The 17,116-nt window shown below is 43.1% G+C and overlaps 1 protein-coding gene across 1 annotated transcript in view; it reads left to right on the forward strand.

The window, feature by feature from the left end:
- Positions 1 to 17,116, forward strand: part of NUB1 (negative regulator of ubiquitin like proteins 1) — a 316,976-nt gene that overhangs the window by 6,517 nt on the left and 293,343 nt on the right. Inside the window, exons 2-3 of the mRNA XM_069211094.1 lie at positions 11,534 to 11,634; positions 12,384 to 12,501. Of these exons, the coding sequence (XP_069067195.1) occupies positions 12,385 to 12,501 (117 nt within the window). The 5' untranslated portion in view covers positions 11,534 to 11,634; position 12,384. The remainder of the gene's footprint in view (positions 1 to 11,533; positions 11,635 to 12,383; positions 12,502 to 17,116) is intronic.

Genomic DNA, 17,116 nt, shown 5'->3' on the forward strand with positions numbered 1-17,116 from the left:
ACATCAACATCTCTGAAAAAGTAGTTCAGGACCACTCACCTTCCCAGTAGCCCTCTCCCAGACTGAGGTCCACGGATTATGTAAAGCTGCTTTGCCACCCCACAGATTTCTATGCCCTTCAGTCTGTAACTCTGACTCTTTTGCCCTTAATAGGGAGGGTTGGCTCGTGGGAGTCACAGAGGAGGCCCTCCTCTCAAAAGGTTGACTTGGAACATCGGTAGGATGATTGAACTTTTCCCGACTTGAACTTAGAACTATATAAAATATATGGTCCGCAACTGGGGTGAATACTCTTAAATCTTCTCCCCTGCCGTTATCCACAGGCATGCAGCTTCTTAGTAGTTCCCCCATCTAACCATCCTTCGTTATGTTCACATCTCTCAATGAGTCCTGATTTGAGCATAAACTGTCATTTTCCAATCAACACCCGGATCAAAACATTCAGGTTTCCTCCTCTCTTCTTATTCTAGAGAGACTTCTATATCTATTTTAAACTTCTTATAAAAAATTGTTGGGGGATCTGATTGTATCTTTGACACTGTTTCAGTTATATTAAAGGAACTAATCGCTAACAAAGGAGGTAACCATGAATTGTTCGCATTACACAAAGAAGGAGTTCCAGTATTGCCTTGTGGCATAGAGAGCATGGTTAGCCATCTTGGAATTGACTTCTGCTCTCAGGCCGGTAAGCCTCAGGTTAAGGTACTGCCCCGGAACTCAGCTGCTATCAAGAGCCCAGTAGACTCAATCAGATTTATATTGAGTGACTTTTCTCCAGAAAAAAGTCAGAATGGTGAATCTCAAAGCACAGTACAGGAAGTAGTCCCGATTTTTAAAGCCCACCCTAAAGCAATTACGGTGACCGGAGAAAACTGTTCTTCAATGTAAAAGCCTATTTGTAAAAGGAAGAATCATAAGAGGGCTAAAAAACTGTCTCAAAGAATTTCTAAAAAAGTTCGAAAACAGGTGCGTTTCATTGAAGCACCCCCCCCACGCCACAGGAACCTCTATCCCTGGTGGACCCCTTTCAACGTCACCATATTGCAATATCTGAATCTCGAGTACCAGATACTTCTCTCTGTTCCCCTCGAGGGCCAAGCATGGATGGCCCAACCGTGAGTCACAACTTGCCTTCCATGCAGTCAAGTTTGCCATCTTTGAATGCCCTGGCGCAACCGTTTGGGGCCCCTGCATGGCTTATGCCCCGTCTGGACTGGTTGCCACTCACAAGAAGGAAGGCGAGACTAAATTCTGTGGACACTTTGGTTTTAGATTTTATGCTTCTGTTTGACCTAGACCTATATTTAAATAAACAGATCTCTACTTTTAAAGTTTTTTTCGGAGGTAGAGTCGCTTTGACTAATTGAAAATTATGACATACACTTGGTATCTATGGAGGACTCTGGTTTTGGACCCAAAACAAGAGTGTCTTGTTACTCAAAACTGATAGTCAAAAAATGTTAAATAATTCTGAGCGGTTGCAATGTAAAGGTATTGATGTCATTCCAATTCTGAGGAGGGTGGGGAACATGCCCACTGATAAGGTCTCATAATGTTCCCATGATGGGTCCATTCCCCTGCCCCCAAGTAACCCCGACATCTACCCTTTTAGTCATTTGGGTTTAATAAACTCTCTAGGGAAACGCGGCAGGCAAGTGTTACTTATGGACCCCCGAAGCTTTTACCCCAAGAATTAAGTGCCAACACCCATTCCTGGAATTTGTTACCCACTACCTTAAGCAGCTCTTCTACAACTTCTCATCCAACAGTACCATCAGATTAGCAATGAGCTCACCCTTGTATCCTGAAACGCTGCTGACATAAAAAATAAGGGGCAAAAAATGAGTTCTTGAATTCTTTAAATGCAGACGCAATTTGCATACAAGAGACTTGGGGGGTGATTCTGATTCTGGCGGGCGGCGGAGGCCGCCCGCCAGAATTCCGCCCCCATTATACCGCTCCGCGGTCAGAAGACCGCGGAGGGTATTATGAGTTTTTCCCTGGGCTGGCGGGCGGTCTCCAAAAGACCGCCCGCCAGCCCAGGGAAAAACTCCCTTCCCACGAGGATGCCGGCTCGTAATCGAGCCGGCGGAGTGGGAAGGTGCGACGGGTGCAGTGGCACCCGTCGCGTATTTCAGTGTCTGCAAGGCAGACACTGAAATACTTTGCGGGGCCCTCTTATGGGGGCCCCTGCCGTGCCCATGCCAATAGGGGCCCCGCGACCCCCCCTACCGCCATCCTGTTCATGGCGGCCTTCCCGCCATGAACAGGATGGCGGTAGGGGGGGTCAGAATCCTCATGGCTGCGGAGCGTGCTCCGCAGCCATGGAGGATTCAAACGAGCAGCGGAAAGTCAGCGGGAGACCGCTGACTTTCCGCTTCTGACCGCGGCTGAACCGCCGCGGTCAGAATGCTCGTTGGAGCACCGCCAGCCTGTTGGCGGTGCTCCCGTGGTCGGTGGCCCTGGCGGCCACCGGCCGCCAGGGTCAGAATGACCCCCTTGGTCTGTTGGGGAGCTGACATACGATAGATATTATTCACTTTGCTGTAACGCTACCCCCCTCAAAGAGAGAACACGCTAAGGGGGAGGGGAGGTAGCTTGTTTACTGTCCAATAGGCCTACATGGCAATACAAATGTCTTAGAGATCCCTGCAACTTATTCCTGGCTGTATCTTATATGGCATTGGAGAGGGTTCTGATGGAGCACCCCTGGTGTTGATAAACTCCTACTCACTCCAGGACAATCAGAATATCTAGTAGGTAGTGCAGCCTCAAGAGAGAGCAGTGAGCTTCAGGCTGAAGCTGATACTGGGTGCGAGAGATCCCAGTGCCGTATCTGCACGTTACTCCTTTGCCTGACTCGCCGGGTGTTCCTGGGAGCACAACCCGCTGCTCGCCTACTGCGGCCTCCCATTGTTTCCTCCTTGGGCTGAGGCTCCCTCCCTCCGCCTCCAACTTAGCAGAGAGCTGCCCGGGTCTCCGAGAGAGCACGAGCACTTTGTGGAGTTTACGCACACAGTACTCTGTAACACGCTAAGGACAGAACCCACAAAGAAAAGCGGCCCCTGCTCCCGGTCATGCTGCTGTTGTGAATGGGACGGACAGAGCCATTTACCAGCCCTGCCTTCTGCGCAACAGGTTCCTCGCCTTCCCTGACTGGACTACTTAGAGCAAGGGCCTCTGTCTGAAGACCACAGTCCAATGGGCAAGAGTTATTTGTGCATCGTTTACCTGCTCCCGAGTGCCGCAGTAGTGTTTGCTGGGATCTACACGCGTGTCCTACTGGAGCAGCTGGGTGCTGAGGGCTCCTTGGCTTCGCTATCCAGTGCCATCTGAACACTGGCACGCGTCTCACGGGAAGATTATGTAAACAATATAGTACTGGAAAGGAGCCTTACATTGCAGGGTGAACTGGAAAGAAAACATGCAAACCCAGGCTGCTGCCTGTCTCTCCTTGCCTGGTGGGACTCCAAGTCCCAGGCTCCATTGTGCTACCACATACCTGGGGACCATCACGCGGGCGCTATTAAGCGCGCCGCTGCCTACAGCTGCTGCCTGTCTCTCCTTGCCTGGTGGGACTCAAAGTCCCAGGCTCCATTGTGCTGCCACAAACCTGGGGACCATCATGCGGGTGCTATTAAGCGTGCCGCGCATTGCTGCTGCGCGCGGGCGGGCCCGTCTGCGCCCGTCTGTTCCTGTCTGAGGCTGGGCCCCCCCTCTGGGCTCTAAGGTGCGATATTGACCCCTCCCTGCCCTGTGATTGTTAAAGTTATATCTTATGTGCTGAATACCTTTTTCAAACAGTCAAGCCGCTAGATCAGTCCGGGGTGGTGTCAGGTTTTTTACCAAGTGACTGAGGTTGGATAAGTTATATTATTCCCCTTTTTAAACAAAAAAAAAAAAAGGGGGGGAAAAAGAAAGAAGTGTGCTGGGCAATTTTGATTACTTCTGAATTTCGTGACTTGTTTACTGTCAGTACTTAGGAATGGAAAAACGTAAAGCTGTGGATGTCCCAGCCCGCCAGAATGGCACTAAGAAATCAAAAAAAGTACTAAAAACTCAGTGAGCTCCACAACCAGTAAAGGAACTAATCCCTTGGATGAAATTGATTTGTTATTCAAGGAGGTTGACGAAATTTTGAACAGCAATTCTTACCCACCCACAAAAAAGAGTGAAACCCTAGGGGCGGGGAAAATACCGGAAATTTTTGCCAGGAAGAGGAAGACATTAACCACACATCCCTCACATTTGATTTCTCAAAGTGAGGCTTCTCTTGCCCCCAAGGGCAAATCTACGCATATGACAGTAGCAATTCCTTGCAGCACCCTTGATGTTCCACTCAGTCATTTGGATTCTCTTTCCATGGGTATCACGGCTTGCCCCCCCCCCCACTAAGCCTAGCACATGTCCAGCATGGAGATGCCATTGAGAATAACGTTCAGCAAAATAATGATTATGTTTCTGATGGTGTGAAAATTCCTCATGAGAACGTTAATTTAGCCCTTGTTTTACAAAAGGTGGATGAAGTTAAGATCTTGGTTGTATCTTTAATGGGGTTGCTGAGAGAGAATCTGGTGCCAAAATATGGTTGTACGTGCCAGACAACAAAAAAGAAGGTGGGAATGGGTGGGGGAACAACAGTTGTGCCCAAGCTAGGATCACAATCAGTTATTCCTCCCCCCAAGGCTGTTATGAATCCCTTTCCACTTGATTCACTCTTGATCCATGTTGAGAGCAACCAGCAGGAAGTTGCTAGGTCACGGCAGAAGCACACTGGAGTTTCCAATATAAGGGGTGCTCGGGGGTGTTCACATTGCGACACGACCTTGCCCAGTGGAAGGTATACTTGAGGAGGCCGCCACATCCCGAGGTTCTGGTGGAGCAGCAGGCCCTCACGGGATCCCTATTGGAGTAGGTATGCCCCTGACTGACATTTCACGGCAGGCACGACAGACACGACACTCAGGCCAAACAAGTAGAGATAGTACTGTTTTCATGATTAATGTTCCCAAATTGCCACCTGGCTCCCCCGAGGATCATGAGTCTTTGACATATAAGGTCATCCATTGGCTACGATTTAGATGCAATTTCCTCTCTGTTATCTGCTCTGATATCCTTGATGCAGGTAGACATAGTCAACTAGGGCTAAATCATGATTATATCTCTGTTTGTTTCATAAAAAAAGCTATGGCGGACCAATTTATGGATTTTGTAATCCGAACTTGTGATTTGCAGGCTAAGAGAAGGGTTGGTATTAACCTCTCTACAAAACCACCCTGTATTAGGACAGAAAAGAATATTAGCGAGTTAGCCCCGGCCCTGGGATGTGAATCCTCTGTGGATCATAACTCTTCTCACTCCCTGGATGCTATTGATTGACTAAATAGCAATCGAGAAGTGCGGCTTGGTGATATCACTGGGGACAATTGTCTGGAAGAGGGACTTAGCTCCGCTCACAGCAACAATATAGTTAACCCCGAGCTTTTAATTTTAACATGGAATGTAGCTGGTCTTGGAAGAAGCTGGGAGATTCGGAGTGGGCTACCTTCATTAATAATGTTCACATTTGTTTGTTTTAAGAGACCTGGGCTGTTGGGCAAATTTATATTGATGGGTTTTTTTCTTATAACATTCCAGCTCAGTTATCAGAGAAGGGCCAAGGCTGTGCCAAAGGGGGTCTGTTAATGCTCATTAACAGGGATTTGCAATGTGAACATCTCTTGCTAAAAACAGATTCAGTGGATTTAATGGGAGTTCAATATACTTTTCTTCGGGAATTCAAAATTATTGTCATTAATGTATACGCTAGACCTGTTCCATGGGGCACTGAGTCTCAAATTTTGACACAGCTGACAGAACTTCTCGACTCTTTATGTCCCCCGTTTTATTTAATAATAGCAGGAGATTTAAAATGTACCTTTGAACCCTCCCATATGATTATTGGATTAACAGATGAGGAAAATGAAATGTGGGGAATCCCACAGCTAACCAACAATCACCCATGTACCCGATCTCACGTAGCCCTTCAGCTAGCTTCGCTATGCTTAAGGTATGGACTTAGGGCTTGTAATGGACTCACACCTTCAGATTTAAATATGGCACCTACCTTTAAACGAGGGATGTCCTCAAGTGTAATAGATTATTTTCTACTTGATGTTATATTGTGGCCTCTATTAAAGGACATGAAGGTAGAATCTTGATGCGAAAGTGACCACAACCCCTTGCTACTATCCATGGACGGGGATGTTTTTAGGAGAACTCTGAATATATAACGTACAGTGGTTCCCTCCCCATTGTTGAATAACAATTACACTAGGGTCTCCTGGCCCATGGTTCTGTCCAGTTCGTTTTCGATAACCGGGATCTATAAACTGTTTATGGATAAGTTGGCAATCTATGAGAAGTATGAAGTTGATAACATCCCTATTTTGGATATTCATCAAGAGTATCTCCTATACTATTCACTTTATTCATTAACAAAGTGGTACAAATTTTATCCTCATGTTCTAATGATGCTCCCACTCTGAACGTGCGGAAGATCCCAATCCTATTGTTTGCTGACGACTCGCTTCTAATCTCCAAGACCCCTATGGGCCTTCAAATCCTTGTGGATAGATTCAAGTCTTTCTGTGATGATCATGGTTTGGAACTGAATGCTAATAAAACAAAACTGATGGTGTTTACCCCCGGGTTTCGTCGGAGATGCACCATCAACTTGGATGGGGCCCTGTTAAGAAGAGTCAAGACCATAGACTACTTGGGAGTGAGGTTATCAAACAATTTGCATTAGGAGGAACAAATTAGTAAAAGCTTGGGGCTTCTTCAGCACAGAGCGACTGCTATCCTGCACTTTTATAAGAATTCCTTATCTAAAGCTGTAGCACCAGCTATTAAAATCTACCTGGCAAAGGCGCAGAGTGCCGCCTCCTACGGTGCTGAAATATGGGGATTTTCAGAGAGTAAAAGACTAACAGTAGAAGAAAACAACTTTGCTAGGGCATTACTAGCATACCCCCGTAGTACTCCTTTGATCCCTTTGTTTTTGGACCTAGGCTTCAACCGCATAGCCGATTTGATAGCTTTAAGACCTCTGCTATACTGGGTAAGGATTTGGACTGTCTCAGAACTTATTGTATATAGAGATTCAGCACTTGATATACTAAGGAGGCCGGAAGCGGCTACTATTCCATGGGTCAAGCACGTATCCGATTGGTTTCGTACTCTGGGACTACAAAGGTTTTGGGAAGAGCCACACAATCTGGAGAGATCAGATAAGACTCTTTTGAAGACAGTATATTAGTCCTATGTAAAAAGTAACCTGGTCCAGTGTACATCTTATGGCCGGTTGACCAATTCATTTATTGATCTTAAGTGGTATCCCCAGTACAAACAATATCTTGATCTGATTCCTGACTTATTGGGGAAGGGTCTCTATGCACGCTTCCGTTTTGGAAGCCTCCCGTTGTTATCTTTAACCAAAAGCTGGGGTACCACTTCACCTATTGATCTCTGCCCAGCTTGTCTTGGTTGCACTGAAACTATTGAACATTTTATGTTTTTTTGCCCTGCCTATACTATCCCAAGATCAAAATGGATTTGTGCAACGTGTCAAAATCTGGGCTTGAGACAGTGTTCTATAGCTATTAGAATCTTAAAGAGTAATACTTCAAAATTTGTAATCCTCGCGGTTAGCAAGGTCCTTGTGACCGCTTGGCGTATACGACATCGTTCACTGAAACAAATCTTTTAGTTTTTGTTATTAACTATCTATTTGAAGGTATGAAGCAAAGGGATGTATTTTTTTCTTGTTATATTTTAATCATTGTATATATATATATATATATATATATATATATATATATTAAGTTATTAAGCCAGTTTGTATTTTCTTATCTTATGTTTTTAATTCTGCTATGCATGTTTTTTAATGCTTTAATGGCATTTTAGACCGAATAAAGCTATTGCTACTACTATCTAGTTTAAACTCCTATATCCCCCCCTGGTGACTCTCATGATAGCATCCTGGCTAAGATATTTCTTTTTATTAACAAGCTTTGCGATAGGGGGTCTGCAACCCGAATTGTTATGGTTGGGGATCTAAACTGTAAAATCTCTAACCTCGCCCTTATACAGTTCTGGGATGAGGAAAAAGAGGAAGCTTTCGGAATTACCACCTGTACCTTTCCCCATAAAAAAAGAACTGATAAGCGGGAGAAACTCCTCCTGGAGCACTTAAAGGTGAGCGATTGTATCACAGTAAGTGGAAGACTCCCCTCCGATTCGCCATCCCATTATATGCACAATCCCAAGGGGGGGGGGGGGGGGGGGACACTGTTCTGTATTATGTGGTGACCAGCTATCAGTCATTTTCCTTAATACACAACATAAAAGTGATAGAGACACAACTCAGTGATCATAATACGCTAGTAGCATGTATTAACCTGAAAGTCCCTCTCGCTGGTACCTGGAGTCTAGGTGGGTCCAAATCAAAGTTTAATATTAAAAACGGTAGAACGCATTGGTCCAATGACAGGATTAAGGAACTGGAAGGTGTACTAGAGACTGTCGCTGATTACCTCGAAAACTAGGTAGGTAATGTTTTGGAGAAGTTCTCAGAGTTTATGCAGTAGCTACTTATGGTCACCTGTTAAAAGGTCCAGAATAAGCATATTGTAAAACCCCACCCACTCCTTTCCCTTAAACGAGAAATCAACACCCTCACTCGCAAGCAATACAGGACATACGCTTTAGAAAGACACATCCAGCTGGGCCGTTTAAAAAGAAGGAGGCGTTTAAGAGCACGTCTGAAAAAGAGATGCAATTGACAGATTTTGGATTAATGTAAGGGAAGCAGCTTTTCACGGCCATTCAACACATTTCTGCTCATTGGTAGCAGATGGGTGTGGCTCAAGAACAAGATCACTTCCATTGGCTATCAACGAAACAAGCTGGTCCTCTTTCATATCTGGTCTCTATGCTTCTAATGGAATTACTGTGGAACTCCTCCCATTTGCTGATGACCATTCCTATACCCACCACTCTATGAATGAAATTGAAGATGTTATTAGAGGCATGCGTAATTCAGCAGCTATGAGTCCCGATAAAATCCCCATCGTGGTGATAAAACAGGACATTCTTACCTGAAGTAAAATCCTGTACCAGGTCTTCCACTGATGCTCTGAAAGCAGAAAAAAAAACATCATGGAAGGGTAGCATTATTGTCCCTCTACATAAGGAGGATGACCATAACTGTCCTGGGAACTACTGCCAGATCACTCTGCTGGATGGGCTTGGCAAAATATTTGCTAAATTCTTCCTTTCCGGTGGGAGTTCCAAAACAGAGACTGGGCAGAAAGAAACAAAATCATCCCCCTGGAGCAATCTGGCTTCAGAGAAAAGCATAGTACAATTGCTAACATCTCGGCCCTTCAGGCAATAAATGAGAAATATCTCTTTGAGAGCGGGGGTTAATCTATACAGCCTTAATTGATTTCTCTATGGCATTTGATAAAGTAGACCGGGTCACGCTGTGGAGTAAACTCTCAGGTTTAGGCATGCTGGGTATCCTTTTAGAACTGGTGACTGCTTTCCATTCCTCCACCTGGTGTGGGGTTTTGCTAGGGGGAGATCGAGGCTTGTCCCATGAAATCCCAACTCAGAATGGTTTAAAACATGGTTGTATGCTGGCCCAGTTGCTGTTTTCGTTGTACATCTCTGATTTACCTTCTCACTTATCCCAAATTGGGAGGAAGGCCAATATCCTGTTAGCTCTGTGCTGATGATATAATTATTCTGGATCGTACACCTAAAGGGCTAAATAATTGCCTCCAAGCGTTATAGCAATTCACAGAAGCCCATTAAAAAAAAAAAATCTTATGCTTTCATGGAAAAAAGGTCTAAATATGCTTATTTCTGCTGGTCCGTAGCAGCCCAGAAACTTGAAAGGGTAAACTTGTATATTTTCTTGAGTAAAACTGTTTGCGGGCACCTTAGCAACAGGGTGCATATAGAACATAACCAACACAAGGCTCTATTTCAAGCTAATGGCTTGAGCGCCCTGTGTAGGGCAACCGAGAGGAGACATTTTAAACATCTCTTAGAGGTCTACCGAGCAAAGATACCTCCCTCTTTACTTTATGACTTAGAGCATGCCGGAGTTTCTAAGTGGGGTTTTTAGATAAACTAGAGGGCTGCATCTTGCGGAATCTAATTTCCGCAAACTCTGCCTTCTCAGCGGCATCCCTAAGGCTTGAGATGGGATTATGTAGCATATTCGTTCAAGGATTGGCTGGGGTTGTACACTGGGTGGTCAGTTTGATGAATTGTGGTGACGATTCACTGAGGTCATTTATTTAAAAATAAAAATAAACATTTGGCTGGCAAAGTGCGGAGCCCACAACCAAATGTTTTTTAAATCAACATGAATATACCTGTTTGAAAACACATGTTTTCAGACGTTCTCTTAAACACCTAAACTCAGTTTCAACATGATTTTGGTCTGGAAGGGAGTTCCACAGTAAATTAGGAACAATGGTCTGTATGCAGTTAAAAAAAAAAAGACCTTCTTTTCTTGTTTATAAACCTGTTATAATTTTCATAATGTAAATCATTAACATTCGAGAAGTTAATCCAATAAATGATATTCAGTGAGGTGAGAAGGCGATTGATGCTGAGTCAGTGATACAATGATGGACACTCCTCGTGTATACAAATGTAATATGACAGTCCAAATGATTTTGCAACACGCCGCTTCCTTAACTGCTCAGTTTCCGATTCATTGCGGTGAAGGTTGTCCTGCAGATTTGGAAGACTTTCTGCCTTTGAATGGGATAGTTGTATGTGACCACCTAGAAGCATGCTTAATAAAAGCTCTCTCACCACGTACCGCTGGATGGCCACGCAACAGATCCAATAATCTATCTGAGCATGTGCACAATATGGGTCAAGAAGGAGGTATTGAATAGCTGGGAGAAAGGAACAAACAGCCGTGGTATCGCACACATAAGGGTGTCTCCTCTCACTTCATAATTTAGTTTTGTTGTGCTTCTGTTTTCCTTTGTTTAGCTACTTTCACAAGCCCTTATTTTTTATTGATTGTTTTCTTTTTGTTGCCCTGGAATTCGCTAGAGCTGGCCTTTAAAATGACAACAGGAGGAAAGAATATTGTGTATGCTAAATCCCAAAATACCTTCTCCTCTGACTTTAAAGGATGTTATGCATTACAATAAGAATGATTTTCTGTTTTCAGCCCTGGGCGCACATCTCCCCATATTGTATGTTCTGTGGCGGCTGCTTGTAAGTAGAAACATTTTCCTGCTGTTTCTCCCACTTTCCTTTACACGGAAAAGGATCCGCTTCACACCAGATATGTATCCACATTCATCGGCCAAATGCAGCTTTCAATCAGATGTCCATCTCAGAATGAATACCTTCAGGAGGTCTCTATAAAAAGGCTTTACTTCCTCTGTCTAAATCGCAAAACTGAAATTTCTTTCTACCTTGTAAGGTTCATTGATCACCGTGCTTTCCATAGGTCCATCAAACTACATCTGTTTCCAATCAACTCCTGACCGCCACATTGAAGTTGGACCGCTGAATCGGTTTACCACACCTATTCTTGATACTTAGCAAAAGGTGAGTCCCCCAAATTGCGATACGATGAATGAATGTAGACCATTCCCTATGACCTTCAACAGTACTTTTCTTTTATCCTGATTTTTGGAACGTAATGCCAAATGTTTGGGATTTATGGGATTTCATAGTTTTATTATTGGTTTTGTGTCAAGAAAACGTGAATTAAACACCATTAGACTAAAAATGTGCCTTTATTATTGAAAATTAAAGTGGAGATTAGAATGTTTGTCTGTAATTTGTAATGCTTAACAATGGCAAGGCTTAACTTCAGGTTCAGCAAACAATAAAACGGCAAACACATATATAAAAAAAAAAAAAAAAATTACAAAGACTTGTACAATTCAGATAATGCAGTAAATCCAACGGAATAAAACAAAATGTAGGCGGTATATCAACCCCTGTGCAGAAGTATATGGCCTAGTATATTTTCAAAGATTTGTTGCGTAACATACAGCATCATTTGTTTTGTCTCCATTTACTTGTATATTACGCAGTTATTTAGATCATGTTTCTTAAACCATTGAGCATGTTGAAACTATTGCCTGCTTATTTCAAAATTTCCTTTGCCAATCCGTGTGAATACTCCATTATTGGCATGGGCTGGATTTGGCATAAGTGTAAGCAAGGCAGCTTGCATTAACACTTCATATTGGCTTCCTTAATCAGAGATAGGCAAGATCAACCCTCTTTTGTCCTTACCGTGGTAAATTTAGTAATCCCCCTTTTTTAATTCTTTGAAATGTTTGCAGGATGGCACAGAAGAATTACCTAATGGCAAATCTTAAAACTATTTTAAGGGAGGAAAGAATTCAGCTCTGGAAACCTCCCTTTACTAATGAAAACAACGAAGTTGGCCCAGAGTTAAAGGTATGTTTTTTGTTATAACCATTTCATGTGTGTTTTCATATGGTAACTGTGGATTGTAGTTCACAGGACTGATGATCGTGCTGGTCCCCAATGTGCCATTTTTCAGAACTTTTAAGTTTGAGATTGATTCCACCAGACCAAGAGTCTTATCGGCACCTGGAGTGAAAAAACCATAATCCTAAGAATAAATATCTCTTTCTATATCACTTGTGGATCAGGAATATTCATTTAAGAGAACATGTATTGTCAGTCAGTTAAATAAGCTTCTTTAGACAAACCAGCTTGGATGCAAAATAACAACCACCCTATAGAAAGAGGAGAAATTAAGTGTTGGTGTTCCCAAAGAACATCAGCGACTGTTAGTTGCCGATCATGTAATTATTAGGCCTAAACAGAGTTCGCAGAGTTGTGCTACGCGGAACTCTGTGAAGTGCCGAAATAACTCCGCCGCACTATGTGGTGTTCCACGAGTGGCGGAGTTTGGGTAAGGCGCACTGTTTGCACTGATTTTGAGTGCAAGAGTTTCTCCAGTGCTGTAAAATCAGTGCGGACGGCATCACCCAGCACGCCAGAGGGTGCTAACTTCTTTTTGCCTCTTGAGTAGATTTGCTACTTGAGCAGCAGCTTTCTCAATGCGAGCAGAAGCTTACTCATTGCGAACAGTCGCGGCCTACTGCTCGTGATCAGAAATTGCACTTGCCAATTTAGAGATTTCTCTCGCTTACCAACTTAACATTGGCAAGCGCGAGTGAGAGGAACTCGACGCGTAGGGCGGAGTGGGAAAAACTCTGTGAACTCTGCCGGTGGAGAAGAATTCTTCGCCCTCCCCTAGTAATTATGGGCCTAAGGCAACAGTACACAGAGAAGGCAAAGGGAAAATTACAAATGTTAACACCTGCTCTACTATCAGAAAAAGAGGCATCAGCTCAGTCATGCGGTCACATACTCTCACTTATTTTCACTCATTTTAGCATGGAGACAAACCATAGTTATTGCCTGTTATAATTGGCCCCACCTCAAGACAAAAGTGCACACAGAAAGAAAAGGGACTCTGTCAGCTTTTTAGATCTGAGCGAATGTTAGAAATAAGATTTCATTACTCATCCACCTGTTCTCACCTCATCCCATCACATACATTAACTGAACTTACAAAATCTGGAAAGTCGGCATTTGCTATTTTCTTTGCCCCATTCTAATTTGCTGAGCCATTTTCACCGTTCCACAGGGGGTAGTGATAAACCATTTATAGTAAATCAAAATGGAACAGACATATATTGTTCCCACATCTCTCAAGCAGTGGTTCTTACCCTGGGGATCCACGATTCCTTCTCAGGGGGGTGATGATAGTTTAAATAGTATCAGCAGATTATTAAAGTACATGTGCATAGAAAGCAATTTTAAAACGTTCTGTAAATGTAAAAGAATTTGAAATTAGAAGCTAAAAATTAAGTTGCTTTCCTTAGTTTGATTTGTGGAAGAAACTCAAGTAGATCAAATGGAATCTAGTGTAGATGATTGGTGGCCCCAAATAAAGTAGAATTGACATGCAGCAACGAAAAAAGAGCAAGCGTTAGGAGCAAAAAAGTCAAAGTGATATGCTAGAGTTTAGCATTTCACTGTGCATTTTAGAATTAAACAAATTTCTGAAAAACTCCAACCTCTCCTTAAACTTAAAATTTTGATTTTGCATAATGTTTTTTTTATGAACGTGGCTTAATTTGATTGATCCTCATTTCTGTATTTTTATATATTGTTTTGAGGCTCAAATCATAGAAATTGCTTAGGTAGGGTATTCGTGGCTTCTAGTAATGATTAAGTAGGGGTATACAGAAGTCAAAATCTCTGTATTCCCTGACACAGGCCAACTAATGGATAAGCCCTGCACTAAACAAACATTTGTGTCCTGTGTTTGAGTTCTGGAGGTAAGCATGTAAACAGAGAGAGCTTCTTGGCAACATTTTTGTAGAAGAACATTGCTGTAGTTAAGTTAAACTCGTTCTCATAGTAAGATTTCTAAGTAGTGTGTTTTGTGTGAAGTTGTTGTTTGTGACAATAAGCAACGTTTGTAGCAGTGCTTGAATAATTATGATGACCACTGAGAGTTTTTGGGCTATCTGTATAAGCCTTCTTACCCTATTTTTGATGAGGTGCATTGTTTGGCGTCTGGTATTTAGCTATCTTTGTGACATATGTAAAGTTACATGTGAAGTTCAACTGCATGCTGATTAAAACCTGCATGTAACCATTTCTAAACATTTCTAAGTGCAGTAAAATCTTCCTCAAATCTATATCGCTTCCTTTTCCACCATCTCTACAGTTGCTTCTTTTCTCTGTGGCTGCTTGAGACTGAGGGAGATGATGTAGCGCAGCAGTCAGAATGACTGCCTTGGGAGCTGGAGATACGGGTTTGGGCATCAGCGTAACATCCTGTGATTCTGGGCAAATCACTTAATTTTCCTGTGCCCACGGGCAGCGCCTTGAAACCCACATGGGTGATAAGCCGCACGGGTGATAAGCCGCACTATATAAATCTACATTTACTTTATTTATTTTTTTACATTTCCCCCATGTCCTTTCACCTTCCTTAGGTGATATTGGTATTTGTAGTATTTTCTTCCTGTAAAGTGACTTTGCACAATGTCTCGCTGTCTGTAGACAAAAGGAGGAATATGCTATCTTGTTTACTTTATTAAGGTCTTCGGAACAAGCCACCCAACACTTTGTTATTTTTTTGTCATTTTTGTTCTAGTTCTAAGGAAATAACTTTGGGATTATTTTTTCATTATTGCAACTGGTAAAACTACATATCATAAAGGGAGGCCATAGCAGGTCTCGTGGGACTAAGGACCTGATTTAGATATTGGCAGACAAGTTACTCCATTACAATGGTGATAGCAATCCCGTCCGCCGAAATCTAAATCCCATAAGATATAATGGGATTTACATTTTGGCAGATGGTCTATCTGTCACCGTTGTGACAGAGTAACATGTCCACCAGCATCTAAATCAGACCTTAAATTTGTGCAGCTGTTATAAATTCACTTATGTGTGTTCCACTCTCCAGTGGTTTTGCTTGGACAGCACAACATTTTTAAAAACATATTTTGGGGAATTTTCTGTTGTCTCATCTAGAATAATTCCTCATTATGCCAACTTGTGGGGGTGGATATGGGAATGTTCCCTAGGTGTACAGCTGTGTTTCCCTGCCAAGAGTGCCCGACTGTGAGTATCTGGTATCCTTATTTCTAGGTCGCAGCCTCCCTAGAATGTTGACCTAGGAATGCACTCTGCCCATTGCTTGCCATTGGCTTTGAGGTTTGTAACTCACATTTTATTGCTTTCCATTTGCTGGCTTTATTTGTTTTTGGGTGTCCAGCTTGAGTTCGGTTTCTCCCTTGCCCAAACCTTATTTACAGTATCCTTCAGAGTGCTCCCTTTTTGTAAACAGCCCTGTAAATCTTGTTCTTATCTCGTCACATTTGTTGTGCATTTAAAGACTGAGGTCAAATGTCAGGCATTGTCTTCTGAGGGCACTTGTTTACTTATCTTTCTGTGACTTAAATGTGAGAGGATTTATGTAACAATCTCAATTGATACTGCAGGTAGGAAAACGTTTTTTGTAGCACTCAACATTTATTTTATAGATTTTTATTTTATTTGTTTTTCACCACAAACAATAAGAGTACAATTAACTAATTGTAAATGTCACAGCCATCCCCATCCAATTGACACGGTGTAGTGATTATTTATTGCAGATCAAGGACTATTACATTAGGCATGACTCTTAAACATATCCCAATGCTTTCCCCTTGTGATGCCACAGGCAGCATAGCACCCAATACAAGGAATACTCACTCTTCGTCCTCAGAGGATTCACCCATGAACCTCCCTCCCCACCCTCAAACTTGGTGTGTAATGTCCCCATACCTGCAGTTCATCTGCCACTTTGTAATCTTGCTTACATTTATGAATGCAGACTTCCTCAACAACAGACCACTCATTAATATCACTGACCCAACCATCCATGCTAGGACCTATCTGTCCTATTCATGTGATTGCGACCCTCCTTTTTGCTAACAACCAACAAGTTGGAGGAATTTAAGTTCCATCTTCCTGCCTTTACGCTTCTTAACATCACCCAACAGGCAGACACCCATGTCCCGTACTGTGAGTGTGCCACAGAGCTCTGTCAGTCGCTGTATCATGGTGTCCCAAAAAGTGCAGACAGGTGGGCAGTGCCGTGTCAGGTGCATAAAGGAGGCCTCTTGTCTGATGCATCAAAGGCATCCTCCCGTTCTAGCAGGGTTTATCCTGTGTAACAATACAGTGGTGACATACGTACAGTGCAGGTAATTGAAATGTACTAACTTAAATCACGCATTACAGGACACCATCTGGACTAGAGAGTAGGCCCTATTTCACTGTGCATCCACGAGTGGCATACCCAGTTCCTCCTCCCATGCAGCTCTGGCTAGAAAGGGGGTCCTGAGTTTGTCGGTAACCATGGCTTTGTACAGATGTGATATTAGATGTTGGACTCCCCTGAGCTCTAACAGTGCACGGAGCAGAAGCAAGGAGGGCGAGGAAGCCGGGTACATGGGACACAGCTCCTGAA

This window comes from Pleurodeles waltl, chromosome 10 (assembly GCF_031143425.1).
Source record: "Pleurodeles waltl isolate 20211129_DDA chromosome 10, aPleWal1.hap1.20221129, whole genome shotgun sequence".
Lineage (NCBI taxonomy): Eukaryota > Metazoa > Chordata > Amphibia > Caudata > Salamandridae > Pleurodeles > Pleurodeles waltl.